The following is a 23,788-nucleotide window of genomic DNA, read 5'->3' as shown; positions in this document are numbered from 1 at the left end:
TTTAAGAAACCATACACAACACAAGTGATATGTGTCAGCTCCATAAGAGTCATAGAATATCAGGGTTGGAAGGGACCTCAGGAGGTCATCTAGTCCAACCCCCTTCTCAAAGCAGGACCAATCCCAAGACAGATTTTTGCCCCAGATCCCTAAATGGCCCCCTCAAGGATTGAACTCACAATCCTGGGTTTAGCAGGCCAATGCTCAAACCACTGAAGTATCCCTCCCCCACCAAATGGTCAGCATCACCATTGAGTTACAAGTCTCTAATTACAGATTTTAATAGGACTTAGATGTTTGTTTTTCTAGGCTTGTCTTCACTATCGGGGTAAGTCGACCTAAGTTAAGCTACTCCAGCTATGTGAATAACATAGCTGGAGTTGACATAGCTTAGGTTGACTTACCCCGGTGTCTTCACTGCACTGCATTGGTGGGAGACGTTCTCTGGTCGACTTCCCTTACTATTCTCGGAATGGTGGAGTACCGGAGTCGACCAGAGAGTGATCTGCTGTCGATTTAGCGGGCCTTCGCTAGACCTGCAAAATCGACACCCACTGCATCGATTGCAGCGGCGTCGATCTCCCCATAGTGAAGACGAGCCCTCTGTTTAGTTTTGTGACAGCTTCAGGAGCCTAATCCTGCAACCCATATGCAACTAGAGCCAAATTTTGGTCCCATTGAAGTCAATGGTAGAATTACCTTTGACTTCCATGTGATCAGGATTTGGCCCTACTTAAATGAATGGGAATTTTGTGACTGAGGTTTTGAAATCAAGGAGACAGCAGTTCTGAAGCCATTTGTGGTTACAGGTGTACACAAGGAAAGCAGAGTCAATTCAAGCCCTTTCATCCTATCTTGTGCTGAATATAATGGGAATTTGGGGTGAATGCAAAGTAATATCTAAGTAATGGCTCCACCAAGTAACCGACTTCAGTGGGATGACAGTCATTGAGCAGGTGATGTATTTTGTGTCTGTGTGTGAGAGAGCAAGAGACCAGGAAAGGGAGAGATAAGCAAAAAGGTTATTTTCTCTTAGTTCTCATCTCCAGTAACTTATTTTCATTCCTTCCATCTCAATACACTCACATGGACCTGACTAAAGTCAACCGTTCACAGTTCATCAGAGAATCAAGCATCCCAGAAGTTATAGTTTATTAAGGTTTCAAAAATATTTCCACTTTATTTCCTATCTTCCTCCTTATTGTTTCTGGCCCAGACTCCCAGAAGCATGGTATGTGTAATAATGGATAACAACAGTACAGACTGAACGTTTTTGTCTTTCAATAAGCTATATCAGACCATTTAATTTTAACGCACACTTCCCATTTGTTCCATTGGGGGTGGGACACTCATAATGAGGGTTAAGTTGGAGTTCTGCAGTCTGTAGATGTGGAATTAGAGATCTATTTTGGGTCACATTTTACTGATACATGTAAATTCTGACTCTTCCTGACAGAAATGTTAAGCTTTCATTGTTGCTTTATCATTCAAGCCTGCAGTAAAATAAGCCCATTTGTATTTTGCATTAAGTGTTTTAATTGCAAGAGACTGATCATTATTCTAATTCAATTTGACTCTTCATACTTCAATTGTGCATATTTAGTTTGATAGAATAATAGGCAGATGAAAGGCGATGGTGATGGGTTTTTTTTTTTTTTAATTTAGTGCTCACAAAAGGCATTGCAATGGAAGTCCTGGAGACTCACATTCTCTGTTTTAAAAAAGAACCAGTAAGGATAGAGCTACTGCAGTACAAGCTACCTCCCCACTGCAAGGCCAATGTGCTTCAACCCTGAATGCTACTAGTGAGGGGACAGCGTAATTCCATGCTTTGGCCTCTCTGCTGAGATTGCCTACAGGGGAGTCAGTCAATCTGTGCCTTTTGTGCCATGGACATCTAGCCACTGGACTGAGACCCGGAATTCATTTCGCCTGGGCCACTAAACAGCCATTACTTTTATCGCTGTCAGACTGGGCCAGATTCAGACTACTGACCTAATTGCGACTACGTTGTGGTATGACAGCCTATGGGAGTGTTAGAAATCAATCTGGCTCAGGATAATCCCAAACTCTGCCCATCTTTTAATGGTTGCAGATAGTTAGACAGTCACAGTTACTGAAAACCAAGCATTGAGAAATGACTTCCAAATGCCTTCCTCTTAAGCCATTCCCAAATTAAATAATTGGACTCATGCCTCTCAATAAGCAGGCCAACTGCAATAATCTGTTCCATCAGATTATTAAATATCTGATTTCTTTCTAAATAGCACCTCAGTGGATACTGACAGAGTTTCATTACTTGTTTGAAGATTTGTTTGTGCCACAATCAGCAGAATATTCCCTAAAGAGAGACTGTGGCTGTGTGCCTTTACTAAGAGTAGCAGAACTCTGCTTTAATATTACATCTGTCCTCCGTCCCACTGAATTGCATGTAACTAGTAACCTCATTTATCTTATCCTCTGCAGTTATTTCTGCCATTTAAACCTTTCATTTAACTATCCTTGCCAAGTCTCTCCTCCACTTACCTGTCCTAGTGACTTGTGAAGGCTTAAATAAAGAGATTAAATGCTGTGCTCAGAGACATTTCCCTAAGTGAAGTCTGTTTGCAACTTTCCTTCATTCAGAAGATGTGTGCAGTATGGCAGTTGTGTTTAGGGATGTCATGTAGTGCTGAATGGTGCAAGGAGAAGGAAAATATTTGGTGGCTTGACAGGGTCATAGTGTGCTACAAGCACAGCACAGAGACTATGGTGCTTCAGCAGACAGCTAGAGGATGAGCTCCTTCTGGGAAATTCCTCACTTTTTATGGATGATTTAATAACTTGGCTTGGTCCTCTCTAGGAATTGGAGGGTCAGATGCTCAGCTGCTGTAAATTGGTGTAACTCCATTGGCTTATGCCAATTTATATCATCTGAGGGTCTCTCTTGATGAGTTTAACTTCACTCTCCACAATACACATGTTCCTCCCTTTGCAGCCCTTTAACCAACCTTCTCCTCCCCAATGCAGATTGCTTCACTGGCCTCTCCTCCTGGCTGCTTCATGGACCTATTTGTTCCTTTTTGGTTGTCCCTGGCAGCTAGGCACAAACACAGGCCAGTTAACAGGCTGAGATGCATTCAGCATCCCATGCACCCTGGGCTGTCCACCCAGAGGAGCTGGTGCTTTTGAACTACAGCACAATCAGCCACTATCCATCCTTCCTCACATACAACAAAAGCAGTTGTGAGAGTCTGAGAAATGTGAGTCAAGAGTCACTTCAATTAAATCTAGAGCAAAGCGATTATCCAGGCAGGAGCAAACAAGTGCTTCATCTTCAGCTGCCTGTGTTGTGACTTTTGACACTGCAATCTTACATTGCTTTATTTCAAGCACTATTGTGATGGATGATACTCACTGTAGGAAAAAATTACATGAGATACACAAGAACCTTTTTGGTATTTCAGTCCATAAGTCTGATCAGTCTAAACTCAAGAGACATTGCACAAAGAGAAAAAAGCTTTAACATTCTGTTCAGTGAAATAAAATTCATCATATAAATAATGTGACTAAATGCAGTAGCACCTGAAAGGGCTGTGCTGGAAACTAAAGATACCTCATTTGCAGTCATGGAGTTATCTGTGAAAAGAGACAATACAACACTTCCCCTGGCAATCAGAGCTTATTTGAAAGGACCTTTCATCTCTCAACTACCCCTTTAAATTTACCATCCTATTCTTACACACCTAGAAGTTGTCCAACTTGCTGTCTTTTTCATAGAACTATACACAATTTCAATTGCTGGACTCTGCTCTTAAGACCAGAGTCTGTTGTATAGTATGGCTGAGACGAGTGCACCGCAAATTATAGCAAAGAAAAATGTTCTCTACAGTTTTTGGCTTTGATTGACCAATATAACAGGAGAAGAAAAATTTGCGAGCTTCCCTGCTCAGAAAAGTGCATAAGCCTGCAGGTGGTTTGGGAGCTCTTAATCTTCATCACCTTCCATTGAACAGTATGAACCTTGTACGTTCTTTAATTTCTGGGACACACTTTCAAAACAGCCTCTGTGGTAGCATGCCCAAAATTGCAGGGGCAAGATTTTAAGTGAACAAATCATGGTGTTCCAGAGCTCAGATATTATGTCTTAGGGATTGCCTCTGTCCCTGTGCCATACCGCCACGACTTCAGGAGAATCCAAGCTGAATCCTGTTGACTTTATAAGAGAGGGGCAGCTGGCAGAGCTCCAAGACATGGGAACTTGATGCCCTTCTTGGTCCAGAATAACCCAAATTTGGTGACCTTTCCAAGTTCTGCTGGCACCAAGTGGAGTGGTGGGCAATGAACGCCATCCCTGAGATAGCTTGCAGTGGGTTGGTGGACACTGATTCAGGGCCAGAAATGGGCCTACTTGCCATGGCCTAATTGCAAATCTGTTAGATGACCCTGGGCCATCCACCCATAGTAGGTAACATCTTCCATCTTATCTCATCTAGCCAACTTTGACAAGATATGTAGAGGTAGGTAGGGGTGTGTGTGTGAGAGAGAGAGAGAGAGAGAGAGAGAGAGAGAATGCTTCTGGAACCGGCTGCCTGGAATGAAGATGTGCAGGTAGAACTGACTGACAGGGAGGGTCCTGCTCTGACTGAACCCTCTCTGAGGTTGACTTTCACACACAAATTCAGAAGGGGAATTTCACCTGATTTCAAGTATGGATAAAAAAGTTTTGCATGGCCCTAGTCAAGACCCAGTAGGCATCATTGTAATTAATGTTTGTGAATATAGCGACCATGACAATTCAGGTTATTTTTTTTCCTTTAAAACAGATGAGTATTTGGGCTGCACTACCTCCCCCTGCCAGAATGGAGGAACCTGTATCAATGAAAAGCAGAGTTTTATTTGTGCTTGTCGCCACCCCTTTGGAGGAGTCAACTGCAGTATGAAGTTGGTAGACGAAAATTCTGTGACTGTAGGTAAGTACAGTATTTAGCAAGGTAGCATACTAATGCATATGAGCAATTTGCATCATGCACTAATCAGCCAGCATTTGCTAACATAATACACTGTCTAAATATCTTGTGGCCCCCTCTAGAGACTGGTTCACAGAGGATAAGGGCCTACTACTGCTGCTACCACTTAAAGTTACTCCTTTAGCTCAAGTAGAAGAGTCCTGTGCTTTAGTATTGAAGGACTTAATCCCTGTTGATGACCCATAATCCCCTATTTTAGTGTGGCCCACATCACAAGGTTTAATTGGTCTGGGTCACAGAGCCAGCCACAAACCCAGAGAGCTCCATGGTGGGTTGAGTAGACAGGTTACTGGGGAAGGTGTTAGAAATGTATTTGAACAAACTGAGATGGAATTTTATTACACAATAGTGAAGTCCCTTCACTGGGAAATGATGGGCCCAGCACCTCTTGGGGTGTGCTGTAAATCCCATTAGCTACTACTGAGCCTGGGGCCAGATCCTCAGCCAGTCAATCAAATCAGAGGAATTACTAGGCCACCTAATGATCTGTACCCTGAAAGCCACATAAATGCTACTGGTAACAGGGAAAGCAGAAAATATACTTGTTCAGCCAAGCTTAAAAATAAATAAATACACATTTTACATCCAAGCCACATGAAATGTGATTTGAATGCTACTTGCAGCAGCTGTTTGGCTGCTTCTCATTCATGACTACATATGAATAGTGAGTAAAATCATTTGTACAGTAGCAGGGATATTAGCGTGTATGCTCAGCTGGAATGGGAAAAAAACCCATACATTTTTATTTCCCCCGTTTGTTGTCAGGAGTGCTAAATCTCTCCCATATTTGTCTAGGGCCTGTGAGCACAATTCCTGGCTTCAGAACACCCATACACACTGTGTAAAGATTTGTGACACAGGGAAAGAAAGAGATCCTGCAGTGGGGGCAAGCGGAAAAATAAAAGCTTTTCTTAATAATAATGCAATACAGTCAACAATGAAGTTCCCTTGCTGTTTCTGACATATAGCTTTTGTAGGTGCACTTGGCACTAATTGTGCATTTTCTGCAGTGCATAGGGATTCATTTTGTTTCTATTCTAGCTGTTGAAGCTACTTGACGAGATGCCTTAAATGTTTCTACACTGTCTCTGTTTCAATTCCTACTTGAAACTCTGACATACAGTATGGGTCCTCTTTAATCATGCAACAGATGGGGAGTGGGAGGGAAAGACCAAGAAACATATCTCAGAAATACTCTTTACTCTTTGCAGATTTTTCCAAAGGATCTTACAGATATGCACCTATGGTGGCTTTCTTTGCCTCTCACACCTATGGGATGACGACTCCTGGCCCCATCAGATTTAATAATCTGGATGTCAACTATGGATCTTCCTATGTCCCAGCAAGTGGAAAGTTCCGTGTTCCATATCTTGGGGTGTATGTTTTCGAGTACACCATTGCATCATTCAGTCCTCGCGTCTCTGGCTATTTAGTGGTTGATGGAATAGACAAGCTCGCTTTCCAGTCTGAAAATGTCAACGGTAACAAGTACATTGACAGGGTAATAACTGGGCATGCTTTACTGGAGTTAAACTACGGTCAAGAAGTCTGGCTCAGACTGGCAAGTGGCTCCATCCCAGCCAAGTATCCACCTGTCACTACATTTACTGGTTACTTGTTGTACCGTACATAAGTCAGCCATAAATGCAAAATACTACCTTTGAATGAAGCAGCCTGCAGAATTATTTATCTGTACCTTGAATTTCCACCTCTCCTGCAAGGTAAATTCCATTGCATAACACAGAGTTTCTCTAAGAAAGATACTCTCATCCTGCAGGACAGATGAAATTTCACGGGCCTGATTCTCCACAACCTTGTTCCTTGTATAACCATTTACACCTGTGACAAGAGAGTCCACAGGGACTGTAAGATGAAAAAATCACCATCGTAAGTGAGTGGAGAATTCTGATCTGGTCAAGTTTTGTGCTCACCTTGAACGGGTAAGCGTGCTTTTACAAGGCAGTGGAGAATCAGCCACCAGATCTGGATATGGTGGGTCAAATTTTGACCTGATTTTCCCTGTGCAACCCGCTTCACTTCCGAGGTGTTGCATAGGTTTTGCAGCTCAGAATTTGGGCTCCTCTTTAGCTTATTGCATCAAGTGAAAACTATGTATATTTTCTTTTTTGCCTTATATGATTTGTGAATATCTTTGTATTTTAAGGATATATTTACTTTTGTACATTGTCTTGTATGTAAACAACATGGTAGCAAATAGCTCTTTACTAGAAAAAGGCATAACAAGATCTAGTGGTTGGAAACTGATGCTAGACAAATTCAGACAAGAAATAAGGTGCAACATTTTAACAGTGAGGGTAATTGACTATTGGAAGAACTTAGTTAGGGAATTGGTAGATTTTCCAACACTGAGCCTTTAAATCAGGACTGGATATCTTTTAAAAATATATTCTATATTGTATTATATATGCTCAGACAGAAGTTATGGGCTTGATACAGAAATTATTGCATAAGGTTCTTTGTCCTGAGTTATGCAGGAGGTCAGACTAGACTTATCATAATGGTCCCTTCTGGCCTTGAAGTCTATGAATCTATGAATGATTCCCCACTGCCTGACACCATTTATAGTCATCTACACCAGTGCAAAGTGGGTGTAAAATGCTATCAGTGACATGAACGAGCAGAGAACTCTGTTCTGGTAGCATTTCCTCCCAACTGGCTTTCACTTTTCTCAGATGTAAATGACTACACAGGGTACAAGGCACTGGGTATCAGACTTCTAGCCGGACTTATTTAAATACATTTTCTCACTGCGGCTCAGATCTTCAATTGCTATAAATCAGCACTGTTTCATTGAAGTATACAGTATACAGCAGCTGAAAATCTGGTCCAACGTGTTTTGGATGCTCTCTAAATTATATTGCTTTCATTTGCCAGGAACTTATTTCTAAGAAAGTCACAAAACACCAGGTTTATTCTTAGTACTCATTAATAGATATACCTGAATCTTAAATAAGAAAGAAAGAAATGCACTGAAGTAAGGAGAATGAATTTAGAGTCCCATAATCCAAAAATATAGCATAAAGCTAGGCATACTATTCATAACTGCTTTTTTTTAGGAATTCAAGGTATTTGAACACTGCCCCGATTCAGGACTTGTGATTTTAATGAAGGTCAGTGGTTTTCTCTGTAAGTAAAGGTGATGGACAGGCACTTGTCCTTCCAAAAAGCTCTGACTCCCACACGTAGCAGGACCAAACATTATAGGCCAAATTTGCACCAGGTCTGCTCTACCTTATGTCCTAACTGACCCTGATAGGGATTCTTCCCACAGAAAATCCTCCCTTAAGAGTGTCAGTCAGATAGTCCACCCTAAACATGGGCAGTTATGTTTCCTGTGCAGTCTGGTGTTTACTTTAGATTAAGGAAAACAACACAACCAGAAAGAACAAAAATAAAGTCTCCATGAGAGAGGGCGAGGCATGTCTCCTCTGAAATATGCTGCATTAACCCTGCCTCATAAAATGGCAGCTCCCCCTGCGGAGAGGGGCAGTCTGTAGAAAGTTAAAGGGGCCGTGCCTAGAAAGCAAAATAAGGAGAGTTACATGGCTACATTCACCACAAGCAGGGTAGAGGTGTTCTTAGGGTGGTTAGGAGGTGAGTTGATTCATCATATCCCCTGGCAGCAGATGCCAGCAGGAGATTCCATGGAGCCTACACTGAAAATGGAGGCTGCTCTCAACTGACGAAAACCCCAAGGGAGAGCAAACAGTGATATCACCATCTGTTCTAACCTTGGGTTCATCACCAATGGGGAACAGTAGGCGTGTTTGGGACTGAAAAAATGCATCTCACCTCCACAGACCAGTTTGACCTATTGCATTTGTTTTTCCTCTGACTCCCGTGTGATCTGAAAGCAAGAAAGCCCCTTCCTTTTTCTTTGCCCATATCAGTCAGACAGTTAACAAGTGAGGCACATGCTTTGCTCTGAAAAGCCTAGATTTAAAAATCTGAATTTCAAGGAGGAAAAAAACCTCAATAACAGTGCATGTATTGTAGGTCTAAATCCACTAATTATTTGTTAATGGATCTCACAATGCATAAGTTGTCAGAAAGAGATCCTGCAGCTCGTTGTCCTACACATCCAAATGAGCAGTCACCAGTGTTGGGAAGAATTGCAAACCATGCTAGTGTAGTGGTTTTGTAATCCTCTCTTCTGCTTATATGGGACTAATCCTCAACACACCATGAACCTTGAATGTGTGTGTTCCAGCCCCTTCCTCCCCAGTGTACCGTATCTTTCTGTGAACACTTGAAATCCCTGATCTGACACTAACTCATCCTACTCTCTCACTGAATTTCATCAAACATACTGCCCACATACCCAAATCCCCCCCTTGTACGACTTTGTCATTTTAATAACATATTTAGTCCTCTTTATTCCTGCTGTGGAGATGGCTAAATGGCGTGGAAATTACCCTGCAGATGAAATTCAAATGACCCACCAGAGATTGCATCTCTTTTTAATGTGACTTTCTTTGCCCTTGCTGCCCTTGCCACAAAATCCTTCGAGCTGGGTCTCCAGCTTCATAGGCACTAATTATATTCTCACAGCAGCCAGATTCTTGATAGGTCATCATGTTTTTTAATTTTTCTGCCACAAAAATTCCAAATTAATTAGCTATGGACCAAGAACTCTGATTAGTATCCAGGTCTTGAGTAGCAATAAATTGGAAATCATCTTCCCCAGTAGCATTGTTGCTATTCCTATTGCACCAATAAAGGGGGAAAATAACTTTTTTTTAAAAAAATACACACCAAGCTGCATCTCCCTGCAAGTAGATATTGTGCATTAACTCACAATGATCATTTCACTCATAAAACAAAGTAGAATTGCCTGTGTGTAACTGTTAAAAACTTAAATGCAGATTCTACAGCGTGTGTATGTATCTGCCACAGCCTTTAAAACTCATTTCTGGGCATGTGACTAAGTATATAAGCCACTTGGTCTAATAAAGCACATGATACTGAACATAACTGAGGATCAATAAAATCAGTAAGACTACCCATTATGCAGAAAAAATAGTGATAAATCAATCAGTCTAGATTCTCATGAGACCCTGTTAGATATCGTCCCAAATCATGGCTCCAACAGCATTTTGACATCCCTTCCCCTTCCTTTTAACTCTTTGATTTGTTTTCCCTGATGATACAGAGATACCCAGCTGCACATCTGAACATTAGTATCTACCGAAAGCCCTCATAAAGGATCACAAAGACTATCCCAAACCTTTATACAGTATAGCGAACATTGGTCTCTTTATCTGGGTGACTCAATAACCATGGCAACATTATCTGGTTTGGCTTTGACAAGCCCATCCAATTTACTCTGGAGCTCGCATTATCATTTCCTCACCTACACAAACCTAGTTATCACTGAATGCATTCCCCCTCATCTTTTTTATCATTCATGCTGAAATCTGCAGTTTTTTTCTAGCAAACTGTGTATACCTTCTTCTCTAGCGGAACAAGCAGCGTTGCCCCAAGTCCTTTCCACCTCACTCCTCTAAACCAGCCTCAAAATTAGCACCTGAATCGCTGTCATGAATTGTAGATAGAAGAGTTATTGGCTTCCTTGCATTCCTGTCCTTTTCCTTTTGTTTATTTTTTGGCTGAGAAAACTCTTCTATGGAAGCCTACATGCTTTTGAAAGTCCTATTACAGCCTTATCCGAATCTTTAGGATTCAACTACATAAGCAGGAGCGATGCATACTCCTGAAAGCCAAAAAGACAATTTTAGACTATTTCCAAAGGAACGTCACCCACAACAGTCTAAGCATTATGTTATCCTTATTAATGAAGTGCTGATACTGAGCTTCGCATTGTACAAGACACAGATAAAGACATGGACCCTGCCATGCTGAGCTTTATAATGTAAAATCAAACTCTCATTGACTGATCATATCCTGAGTGCATTCCACAGTGACTGAGTAACTTCTGAGACTTGATTAACCTTTTCAGGGGTGTCAGATATACCGAAGCTAGGATACTTGAGTCCATATTTTTCATCTAATCCTTAATGGATCAACTTCACACTTCTTTACCCATTCAGCCTATTGTTAGAATGCACAGGCCCTTTCATTGACCTAGGTGAAATCATTACCATTCTGGAGATCTATGAAGTAGGTGGAAAAGGAGAATCTTCTTGTTTTGTTTGGGGGGAAGCCTTTGTATTTGCTGAACCACATTAATCCAAGTCACTGTTTCAGTAATGTTCAATGAGAAATACTATGAATTTAACATTGCTGTATATTTAATGTGTGCAGTGAAATCTTTTTTTTTTCATTTTCTGTGTGAAAAATTGGCACTCTTTCTTGAACTATAGCAATAATGTGTGTTGTAAATGCCATTTTGCCTTCATGAGTAAGATCTAGTAAACCTTTGCCTTTTAAATAGGGTTTCATCCTGTAAATGTTTAAGCAAGAAAATTCAATCTGTTATCTTGGTAATAAAATTGCTAAGAAATATATTATCGGCAGCATGTTCACTTTAAATGTACTTCAGTGCCCCAGTACCCAATACTTAGACATTTGGGTTGGTTACCTAACAGAAACGCCAACTGTACAGTCACATATTTCATATACCTAAGCAAAAATGCTTATGAAAATCTTCTTGATGGCAGGTTGCTATGTTGTTATAAAGGATTCTTATCTTAGAAAATGCAACATACAAACAAAGCACAACCAAGGATATGACTGTTTACAAATAGCATACACAGCTTCCAGAAAGCTTGCTATTCAAATCTATGGGATTTGTACAAGTGTTATCTCTGCAATGAACAAAAGTTCTTGGTAAATACCATAAGTCTTTTGAAAGCTGTGTGAACACGTTATTGAAAATCAGTACATTTCATATCGATGAAGATTTAGCATGGCAAGTGTCTGACCCTGTTAGAGTATTCCAGCTTGTAATCTTGTTGCAAAGCCACGAAAGACTGCAATTAAAAATGGCTAAAATGATACACATCTTTAGAGGGAAAATTATCTTTGGCTCTATCTGAACAATCTGACCCCTCTGCAAATTTCCTTACTGGGGGGAAAAATGAGTTCAGTACTGGTCTACTTATTGATTTTTATCATAAAAGGTAAAAACATACATGTGCATTTGTTGTTTATGATTAGTGTCTATCAAAGAATGTGTCATTACCTGCTTATACTTACAAAAGACAGCATTAAGCCTCAGAACACAGGGGTGTATTCTCAGTGGGTCGAGTGCTGCAAGGATCCTATTGACTTCCAGGATTTAGCCCAAAATGTATCTGTTTAACCACCCCCTTTAACACTATATGCCCCAGAGACCTGAACAATAGTGCAGTTTGTGCACAGATACCCACTGACATATACAGAAAACACAGGAGAAACATAAAATATGTTTGGCTGAAAATTAAAGAGTAAATGTCCATGTTGTGGACACAGCTTTTTCCATCAAAAAAATCATTTCAATAGAAAATTCCCAACCAACTCTAGTCATCAGCGTTATGAAAAGACTTTTGTTATTAGTACTATTGGACACCATACTAATCTGAAACACTGCCCAATCTTCTCCCAATCCAACTACATGCAATCCTACCCTACCCACTACCCTTATCCTTTCCCCCAAACTCCCCTGTCATGAGCCCCATCTTTAATTTCCTTCCTGGGTTTGAGTACAATAAGCCCTGGTACCTTCCCTTGTTTATTTCCTCTTCCAGCTCTTACCTCTCTTTCCTTGATTGCTAGATGCCCTTAACCTGAGTAATATAATTTTGAGATGACGGTCAGTCTCTGCTGAGTAGGGGTTGGTTCTATTGAAATATGCACACCAGGGGGTTTCCCTAAGATCAGAACTGCCACTTCCCTAATGAACATAAACTGGAGTCCTGCAGCACGTGACAGAGGGGAACTCCATTCAACAGATTAGCCTGTCTGGGGGCGGCAGACTAACTTTAAACCTGCTGAATGCTTTGATGCCAATATCACCTAAGAAAAGACCTGTCTGTGAGAGAATAATACTTTCCTGAACTGATCAGAATCTGAAGTGGTTCAGATTGTGGAGGCTGTTTTTAAAGAATCAATGTATTCACTTCTGTGCCTAAGTTTTTTAGAACCACAAAATAGTCAACAGTTTCCATCTCATAATATGGATTCAGCTGTGTTAACTGCAAAGACTGTAGGGATCAACTCTGCTCTCATTGTAATCAGTAGAAAAACTCTGAGTAGCTTTCATGGGAGAAAGGTTGGACCCACAATTTTCTAATCTGTGTTGAGACATATATTCATACACAAATATTTAGCCTCTTTTCCTACTTCTGTTATGCTTGTTTTGGTCCATTTCTCAGGCACAAGTGGGAAGAGCTGGTGACAATTCCTTTTTTTCAATCACATGATTGATTTACATTTCTCTGGTTGGAAGCAGATGGAGTTCCTGGCCTACTCTGAATAGAAGCTATGCAGAATGGGACTGACTCTCCATTGTCTTGCACTAGGTACAGTCAGTTCCATTTGTGTAAAGTGAGTGCAAAGCAAGTATATGAGAACACCATTATGATTTGCTCCACTTTGCACAGGTGACTTTTTCTGAAATGACTCTCCCAGTGACCGTTGCTGAGAACATGCTGACGCAGCAAAGACTGAAATTTTCTTTGGGTAGGAAAATATTAGACATAGTATACAAATATTTTGGTGAGATCCTTACAGATTTCAAGACATGCTACTGGATTGCCTATGGGTGACCAATAAGAGAATGGAGGTGACATTATAGTCATTTTAATCATTTCGATCTTAAAAACAGCATGAAAATTAATTGAAAGCAAAACCATGTTCACAATTTTTCACTAAAAATGTTTGGGGGGGGGGTTCAAATGCCTTTTTTTTTTTTTTTACCAACAACAGCAAAAATGTTCAAAAATTTTCAACCAGCTGTAGTCAGGAGGAAGGATGTTTTATTCTGCCTGCCCACTATATACAGGCGTCTTTTTAAAAAAAATCTTTGAGAACCAGGGTAATATGGTGACAGGTACCAATGAGCATTTATGAATAAATATAAAATGTATGTGAACAGCTATATCTTCCGTATGTAGGAGATCTATGCAGAATGACTATAATGTCTTATGTCATGAGTACTTTAGCTTAGTGATGCTGAAAAGACTGCCCTATTTGTACAGATTTAAAACAAAGATCTGGAAAGGCTATTGTGGAAGAAGGAACTAATGTGTTACAGACACACACACAGGGTGTGAATATCTGCAAATTAAAAAATGTGGGGAAATCACATTGTACATAGATTCCATAGAATATGCATGAAATCCTGACCCCTTTGAAGTCAAAGGGAGTTTTGCCACTTACTTCAATTTGGGTAAGATTTCACGTTTATGCCTTCAGCACTGGACTTCTCTACTCATTGTGCCACTTCACTCTGATGCCCTATATGAAGGAAGTCATAGAATCATGAGTTCCGCATCTACAGTCAGTTTGAGTGTGGCTGAATAAAGAAAGGATGCTGAATCAGAGCCTCAATTTCACCAGCTGTAAAATGTGGATAATATTTATCTACATCCCTGGAGTATTATCAGAATTATTTAATTAAATCACTTTTGAGGTGAATAGTACTAGATTGGCATTGAGCAGTACTCTTTCCTGATGGCAATGTTGTATGTAACTCTTTGTTTGCTTTCACCTTTTTAAACTGGATAATTTTTATTTCCTAAGCATCGAGGAAAAATAAAAGGAAAGGTCCAGGGTGGGGAAGACTGATGATTCAGGGCAAGTTTTTTTACCAACCGCCACATTGCTACTTTTCTGAGGAAGATTATTTTAAAAAGCACTGACAATGACAACAAAATTACAGAGTTGCTTCCCAGCTAACAACCTTAATGAGAAATTTCTGTCTGGGTTTTGATCTTCCCACAGCATGATTACCGCTCTTTGCAGAGCTACATTACCAGTCATGTGCTCATGTATGCTGATAATAGCATGCTGCCAGGCCTTACCTTGCTCAATCTGTCTGTTGAGTGTGATGGAACTGATCATGGGAGCTCATCTCTCCATGGGCCTCGATATTGCCTGTTAGTAGTTTTAGTCTCTTAGTTAGTGCATCATACGCAGTTCCTTGCTTGTAAGATGCTTTTTTCTGCCGGTTCAGTACAAAGGTGCTGTGAAGTCCCACAAGGCCCCATCCTTAAACCAACACTGTTCTGAGTCCACAGCTTTCTCTCAGTAGTCTGGAGCACAATTTTCAGTCATTGTTATGCTGCTGATACACAGGTTTATTTATCAACCTCCCAGGGAAGCTATTTCAAATTTGATTAAGTACCTAAGTGATATTTTAGTCTGGGATGTCTGAAAATCTCCTGAAGTTAAAGTGTGAGGAGTGTCTTTCTCCACCATCTAAATACTGCTTTGCATTTCTTTTCAACAGTCCGGGGCCATTTTGAGTGGTGAAGGTTAGTTTCATCTCAAAAACACCACTGAGATGATATACACCAGCATATATAGAAGATATACACCAGATATAACAAGTTTTGTCTCAAGAAGCTAAGTGGTTCACTCATAATGCTACATCTGGACTCCTTCGTCTTCATTCCTGCCAAAAATGAGATGTTGAGCTCCTTCTCAAAGGTGCTGATCGCCCTTAATTCTTCTCAGACCAGACTGTGCTCTCAGTTATGGTGACCTAAATCCACCCCGTTTTAGACCAGCGTAACTCAAAGCAGAGTCTACCCAACTGATTTCAAAGGGAATTGAGGGTGCTCAACAGCTAGGAGACAACAATCGCACCCGATAGGATCAGTCCACAAACACACAGTACATGTCAAGCAAGAGTGTCCAAAGAGAACATGATGGGCCACATTCTCTGCAGATGTAAAATAACTTCAATAGAGCCATGCTGCCCCATACCAATGGAGAATCTGGCCCTGTGTTCCTTCCTGGCTAAAAGTATTTTTTGAAAAATAATCTATCCGAGAAGGTTCTATTTATTTATGATGAAAAAGCAGACACTGTAATACAGTTAAACAATCACATTTCTCTCTCTCTTGGAGTTCTTTCTTCCAGGGTGAGACATCATCTTTCGTTGGCACTGAGTCCTTTGACTTTTTGGAATTGAAAAAGAAAGGGCTCAACACTATGGACCAAATTCTACTATATTTATTTGATGAAAATTCTCATTACATTTAGTGGAGATTTGCTGTAGTAAAGATTGCAGAATTTGGCTCAGACTCAGTAAGGGCTTATCACTGCAAAAGAAAAGGAACCAGCTAATGTCAGAAGCACAAATGAGCCATTTCTGAAAAATTCTATTACTGATGGATCACTTGGTGATTACCTGTTCTAGTCATTCCCTCTGGGGCGCCTGGCATTGGCCACTGTCGGAAGACAGGATACTGGGCTAGATGGACCTTTGGTTTGACCCAGTATGGCTGTTCTTATGCAAAATATTCACAAATGAAATAAAATTTAAAAAAAACTGTTGCAATAAGAGACTTTACATTTCCTCATGAATTCAGAAAAAACAAACTAAGTTAATTAAACCTTTCAAAATGAGAAGGCATTTTTGCTTAACATTTCAATTGTACAAAGATTAATGTTCAGCCATTTCCAAGAAAATTCCACAAAATTTTATTTTCATGCCCCATTCACCAGTATGAAGGCTCCCAAACTCTGCCAAATCTGCCTGTAACTATTTAGCACATGATGCAGAAGGTCTAGTTGAAAAATTTTAAACCAACTGACTAGTTTAATCCACACTAATTCTAATTGAAAGCATGAAATGAAATCCTCTGTACCATTTTGAAAATGTACACCTACTTGTGAAATTCTGTCATTTTCTTTATGAATATGATTAAATCTTGCTTTTGTGACTTTACTTTAATTAACCTGCATATAGCCACCAGTTTCACCATAAACAGCTAGCAAAAAATACTGGGTGGGGGGAACAAACATTCCACAAATTCTTACAAAAACAACATTTTCATACATGAACACAATCCTCAAAATCCCTATGCCCAATTATATTGTACTTTATTTGTCGATGTTTTTTGCCAAATATTTGTTGTCTGCATGGAATGGGTTTATAAGGCAAGTCTTAAAAAGAAAAACGTAATGTAAACATTAAAAAGGGGCCGGGACTGCTTTACATTGCGGATGTGTTCTTCCCTCATTCTAGTGCCACTGAAACCACATTCTCTGGCTACAATTAAAACAAGTAACATGACCCTTAAAAATAATATTTTGATTATAATAACCCTGATACTCTGGAAAGTACAATTACATTGCAACAGAGTTCACTTCTTTGTTTCTCCAATGTTCATACAGTTCTCTATCTCCAACTTCCTGCTTGTATCTCTTACAGAATCTGTCTTAGATTGTTGCAACATTGCTATCAGTCTAATACATTTCTGCTCATGCAGTGATCAGTTACACACCACCTGCCAACCCATCGTAACTGATCGCCAAGTAGACGAATTTGACAGGCCATTCCCCAGAGATTCCTATGCTCTGCTTTGTAACAGGCGGCTGCACAGCGGGATCAGAGCCTAGGAATGTAAACCTGAAAATGCGAGATGGAGAGAGAGAGACAAACTAGATTCAGGACAAAAAGCTTTAGCAAGCAAAAAAAAAAATTAAAAGCACTAAGTGAGAGATGCATCCTGCCAATAATGATGAAAAGTACTACATAACAGGAGTGAGCGGGGGGTGGGGGAGAGAAACAGATGTGGGGGGAAAGCAGCCATAAAATGGAAAGGAAAGAAACTGCAATGTAACCTGAACATTGCAAAGCCAACAGATTATAATATGCAAAACAGGAAAACAGGAAGTAACAAAGGAAAAGCAATACTTGGCAAGCAATGCTGAATCAGATGAGAAAAGGGAGAAGACTATGGAACATAGCAGGAACAAGAAGCAAAACAGGAAACACAAAAGAAAGATGACTGATTCATTAGCTTGCACTCAGAGGGCTGAAGCTTACCTAGAGGTGCATTTCATAATGCATACAAGTCTCGGGAAACAATGGGGAATGATTACAATTGTTTAGCAAACTAGAACAGAGGAATACAGTGGCAGAAACAAATAAATTAGAAAATGATCTCATCCTTCAGCTACCTCTGTAGGGAACTTATTGTGCCTAATAATCATTAATACATTTTACCTCACCACGTCCCAGTGAGGTAGGGCAGTGCAATTGTAACCCACACATCTCCTAGTGTGGTGTTATGTCCCATCTAGTGGCACTGAGACCACCCAAAGAGAGAGAAAGAGCCTTAGCTATAAGCCAGTTGGCTTTTTAGCTCATGCTGTAGAAGCTCATGCACTAAGCTCCAGAGCTCCCCGGTTCAATCCTGCCCACCAATGGCAGGGGTCATGTCAGCATTACACAATCATCCCCATATTACATAGAGGAACCGAGGCACAAAGAGGATGAGTTATTTACCCAAGGTCACACAGGAAGTCTGTGGTGCAGCAGGGACTTAAACCAAGTTTCCCAAGGCCTAGTCTGTTGCCTTGACCATCCTTCCTCTCTTAATAGTTTAGCCTTAATAACTTAAATACTTCTGCTTGGTTTTTATTTATTGTCCAGCTACTACTGGTGCCTCCAGCTCATTTCTCTTTCCCACAGAATGATGGGTAGATGTTCCCTGTCCTCAGTTAATCTGGCAGTCCATTTGTGTTGACAAAGGGTGATATTCTGTGACTCAACTAGTCAATCTGAGGTGTTTGTTTAGCACATTTTTCCTGATTACATGGAAAATGAGCAGCAAATAAGGAAGTGGGAATTGCTGAATTAATTTGTGAGTATTAGTGGTATGATTTTAGTGCACTGTTCAAACACTAAGGGCCTGACCCCACAAACTCTGAAGCATAGGCATAACTTCACTTATGGGAGTAGTGCCACTGAATTCAGTAGGACTACTCAGATGAACAAAGTCATTTGCCAAATGTTTGCAGGATCAAGACTTCACTATGCATAATTGAAGGATTTTAGAGGAAGAGGGGGAACAAATTTTTCCCACTCTCCATTTATTTATTTTAAAGCCAAATCACTTCCTTTTTTTCAGTTGCTGTTTAGTCATCTCCTCAAAAATACAATACAACTCCTTACTACACAGTGCATTTCCTACAAATCATACCCCATCATGATTTAAATAATACAAAATAGAGAGAAGTGAGATGGATCTTATATCATAGACAAAGGGAAAAACATAATGTTTTCAGTTGAAATTTGAAGAGAGGAGAGACAGTGAGGTGAAGAGGCACGGGACAGCTGTTCCAAAGGACAGAAGGTGCAGAGAAGAAGGCTCTCCATCCAGGACTGGTGCAATTCTGTAAAAGGCATGGGAGGAGACCAATAGTAAGTGGGCAAATTAACCAGTCTGTTCTCTTCGCCAGCTTTGCCAACTCTCCTGATTGCCTTGCAAGTTATGTGACTTTGGCCACTGCTGAAACCAGTCTTAGGATAACAAGACTCTCTAACCTTGTGGGAATTTCAGCCCTGCTTGGCTGAAAGCCTCCCCTCTGACTGGCTGCTTCCCTGCTTCTTGAGGAAGAGTAGCCAATTAGCTCTTCTGCAGGAGGCAACCAGAGCTCTCCCACCTCCCCTCAGGAGCCAGAGGAGTGTTGGGGGAGAAGAGAGGAAAGGGAGCAGCATGCTGTTCTCGCGGGAGGGAAGGGGAGAGCAGAAAGAGCCCAATAGTTCAGGGTGATTCTGCTCACTCCTCCCCCAACCCTCCTGTGAACAATGGAGCAGTCTGCCCCTCCCCATACCTACAACACCAGGCCTGGGATAAGGGGGAACAGAAGCCCTGGAGCTGGGCCCTGCTGCAGCTGCCCTCTGCCAGGCCTAACTGAGAAGGAGTGAAGAAATCCAGGAGCTAGGAAGGGGAAGAAGAAGACCTCTCTGCAGCCACTCCCCCACTTCAGGAGAAGCACAGGTACACTGAGGGGCAAGGCTTAGACATGGGGCTGGGAACACAGAATTAATTAAGTAGAATTTGGGATTTGGAGAGAAGCTGGGAGCTCTGCACCATCAGGCAGTTAGCAACAGCTCCTGTAGAGGGGGTCAGGGGAGTCTAAAATCATTTTACTGTACAAATGGGGGAGAGCTGGTGACCCTGTAACTGGGGAGGGGCAGGGAGAGTTCAGAAATCACAAGACAGACCAAAAGCACCATTTCACCTTTTAAAAAAAAAAATCTCATGATTTGGGGGTCTGGCTCATGGTTTTGGAGCTTTTGGGGTTGGGAAGCATGTAATCATGAAGCACATACTAAGCTTTCTCTGGAGTCTTCTTTTACATTGGGCCGGAGTCCTGAGCTGGTCTGCATCAGCCTAGCTCCATTGGCTTCTAATGAGCTAAACTGGAACCAGCTGAGAACCTGGCCTGTTGTTGTCTTTTATCTGAAAGTCACAAGACCAAAGTTAATAGCAATACCTGCATTTCTAGTCTGTCTTCTCACTGCCTGTGCTGTTGTAACAAAGTACATAGTAGGAAAGCTTTCCATTTTCTCATCTCCAGCGATATGACATTTGTTTACTGGGTGGTGATGATTCATTTGCTTTTGGAACAGTCTGTACAGCGGTGCCTGTCACATGGTGAGGCTTTACCCATTCCTTGAGCGCCCATGCGAAGTTGATCACCCATCTAGCAATGTACACTTGGGATGGCTCTAGAGAATTCCCTGGGCTTCTACTTGGTAGTGACTTAGGGTAAATTGGGATTAAAGATTCAAGCAAAGAGAAAATGTTCATTGATTTGCCTGGCTGTGGTGGTGGAATCTCATTATAAAGGGCCTAGGCTGCAGCAAGACTGGGCCCTGAGTATAATGCATACACCAGAGAGAGTGCAGGGACACAGGCTCTCTATTGATAGTGTGGTTCATGCCATCTGTCAGGCTAGGCCAGAGTTAGAGGAAGGAGCCAGGAACTGATCCTAGGCTAAAGGGGGGCCTGCAAAGGATTTCCCTTGGAAAAGCAACCTAGTTAAAGCCAGCAAGGTGTTCCTGTACTGTTTGTTTATTATTGCTCATGGGATTTGCTCAGTCAGTGTTGCCAATCACAAGCATTCAAAAGTCATCAGTGAGGGCTCAAAATTCATAAGATTTTAAAAAATAAAACATTTTTGATTCTTTTGATTTGCCTTCTGGGTTTTGAACTTTTCAGGTTCGAGTTTCCAGGTGTTACTCCTCAACCTTGAGAGCTACACACTGATTGATTGTCAGTGAAATCTGAGCTTCTCAGATAAAATGATTCTAAGGATGTGGGGGTATAAGAAAAATCCCAAACAGCATGGGACTTGTAATAAAATCATGAGACTTGGCAACAGTTGTGTTCGCTGGTACTGGATGTGAGGTAATTGCACCAGGTCTGTAGCTTTTGGAAAGTTTTATGCCCCGCCTGATCATCTAAAATACCCTGAAACCATCATCTCTGGAGGATGGTGGTCTCTCTCTCTCACACTCACTCACATACATACACTCACTGTCTCCCTGAGCAGACATCCTCTTGTACAATTCAATATAGCTGCACCAAAACATTATTTTTTATGAAGGGTTAGTTGTCGAATTGTTATTACAGATATCTGGTAATAGTAAAATGACAGGGGGGGGGGATTGCCACTGGAGCTTAAATATCAGAAGCCCAAACTGTATCCTGTATAACTAGGGCCCTACCAAATTCACAGTTTATTTTGGTCAATTTCACAGTCATGGGATTTAAAAAATCATAAAATTTTCATGATTTCAGCTATTTAAATCTGAAATTTCACAGTGTTGTAATTGTAGGGGTCCTGACCCAAAAAGGATATGTGGGGGGTTGCAAGGTTATGATAGGGGACTTGCGGTACTGCTACCCTTCCTTCTGCGCTGCTGCTGCTGATGGCTCTGGGCAGCTGGAGAGTGGCAGCTGCTGGCTGGGAGCCCAGCTCTGAAGGCAGAGCCACTGCCAGCAGCAGCGCAGAGGTAAGGATGGCATGGTATGGTATTGCCACCCTTACTTCTGCGCTGCTGCCTGCAGAGTTGGGCCCTCAGTCAGAAGCCGCCACTCTTTGGCCGCCCAGCTCTGAAGGCAGCAGTGCAAAGTAAGGATGGCATGGTATGGTACTGCCACTCTTACTTCTGCACTGCTGCTGGCAGGGCGCTGCCTTCAGAGCTGGGCACCTGGCCAACAGTCACCGTTTTCCGGCCGTCCAGCTCTGAAGGCAGCGCAGAAGTAAAGGTGGCAATACTGCAACCCCCCTAAAATAACCTTGCGACCCCCCTGCAACTCCCTTTTGGGTCAGGACTCCCAATTTGAGAAACGCTGGTCTCTCCCCGGTAAAATCGCTATAGTATAGGGTAAAAGCACACAAAAGACCAGATTTCACAGGGGAGACTGGATTTCACGGTCCATGATGCGTTTTTCATGGCCGTGAATTTGGTAGGGCCCTATGTATAACTAACAGTTCTCATTTAAGTGTAACTCACAGTAAATGACAGATGTTGAAATAAATAGACAAAAAGAGGAAAAATTAAAAGGTATTAGCTGTATACAGTCATTTATCTTCCGATACAGCGAGCAAAGCTCAAGTCAGATACAATTAAATGGATTGAAGCTTTAACAGTGCCTTTTGAACTGCTTGAATTAACAAAATCAATCCTCATAAATTAAACTATCATTGATCTATGATACAATTAAGTTCCATAATCAAAAAAACGTTATCAGTGCATGCAGTGTCACCGTGCTAGTCCCAACACTGAATTTTAACCACTGCTGGCTAACTGCTCCTGCCGTGTTGTGTAAAACTCCCATCTGGTACATGAGACACTAACGTTATGATACAGTATTTCTTTTCCATTTCTCAATTTAGGCTGACATCTGCTGGTCTAAGCAAATGGTAGGCAGCACTGCTGAATGTAAACCAATTTCAGAGCCAGCTATTTCAGTTTTCTCTTTGTCGTTTTATAGACCTTGGAACGGCAACCAAACCACTTAATTATGTAGGAAATTCACACAGAATAATAATTTGTGGGGGGAGAGGAAAGGAAAGAACAATACTGGGTAAAATAAAATGACTTTGACATGATAAATTATGTGCATACACGTTCAGTGTGCTGTGCATTTACTAAAAGGAGTCCATAGAAACTACTTCGCATTGGCCAATTACACCTACACACAAAGGGTGCTATTTAAGGGCACCACACTGTGGATCATAATGGGAAGTCTGAAGACATAAAAAGTTCCTTCATTTACCCTATCAGTAGGGCTAAGTAGAGGGGGACTGGTACCATGATGGGCAGTCAGCAATAGATGTTTGAACAGACATAAGGTAATTTTCACAAAGCGTTTTTCTTTCTTTAGGGGGTAAGGGGTACTTCCATTAGTTAGTGGCGGTATTCAGTGGCAGTCCAGATGGAGAACAAGTGTACATTTGCCCGGAACTAGCAGCAGAAATGACAGGCTGGCTCCACTACTGTTACTAAATAAAAATCAAAACAGGCAACTCCACGTTCTCAATTTATTGTAGGTTCTGGTCCTCTAACGACACAGGTGCAGAAAAAATAATGCAATATGTATATTAGCACCTTTTGACTTCCCTATCATTCCTTGCTCAGTTTAGCCATTTAGAACACACTTCCAGTATGTCTGAAATTCAGCAGTGTGGAACCTGAGCTATATCTCTTCAGCTGTGTCTTATTGGCTTTTGGAATGGCACACAATAAGTACTTCAGAACAGGAGCATGCACGCTCTCGTCTTCCCCACTGCAGCTTGGTGATGATAAATGAACCTGGAAGCAAAGGGTATTGGTATGG

General features: G+C 41.3%; 1 protein-coding gene across 1 annotated transcript in view; it reads left to right on the top strand.

Annotated features, from left to right (window-relative positions):
* The window catches only part of MMRN1 (multimerin 1), a 53,665-nt gene extending 46,507 nt beyond the window's left edge, over positions 1-7,158 (top strand). Inside the window, exons 7-8 of the mRNA XM_024216928.3 lie at positions 4,806-4,952; positions 6,221-7,158. Of these exons, the coding sequence (XP_024072696.2) occupies positions 4,806-4,952; positions 6,221-6,642 (569 nt within the window). The 3' untranslated portion in view covers positions 6,643-7,158. The remainder of the gene's footprint in view (positions 1-4,805; positions 4,953-6,220) is intronic.
* The last annotated feature ends 16,630 nt before the right edge of the window (positions 7,159-23,788 follow it).

Source organism: Terrapene carolina, unplaced genomic scaffold (genome assembly GCF_002925995.2).
Source record: "Terrapene carolina triunguis isolate 2854851 unplaced genomic scaffold, T_m_triunguis-2.0 Scaffold789, whole genome shotgun sequence".
Lineage (NCBI taxonomy): Eukaryota > Metazoa > Chordata > Testudines > Emydidae > Terrapene > Terrapene triunguis.
The sequence above is the reverse complement of the archived record's forward strand: the minus strand, read 5'-3'. Positions and strand labels throughout refer to the sequence as shown.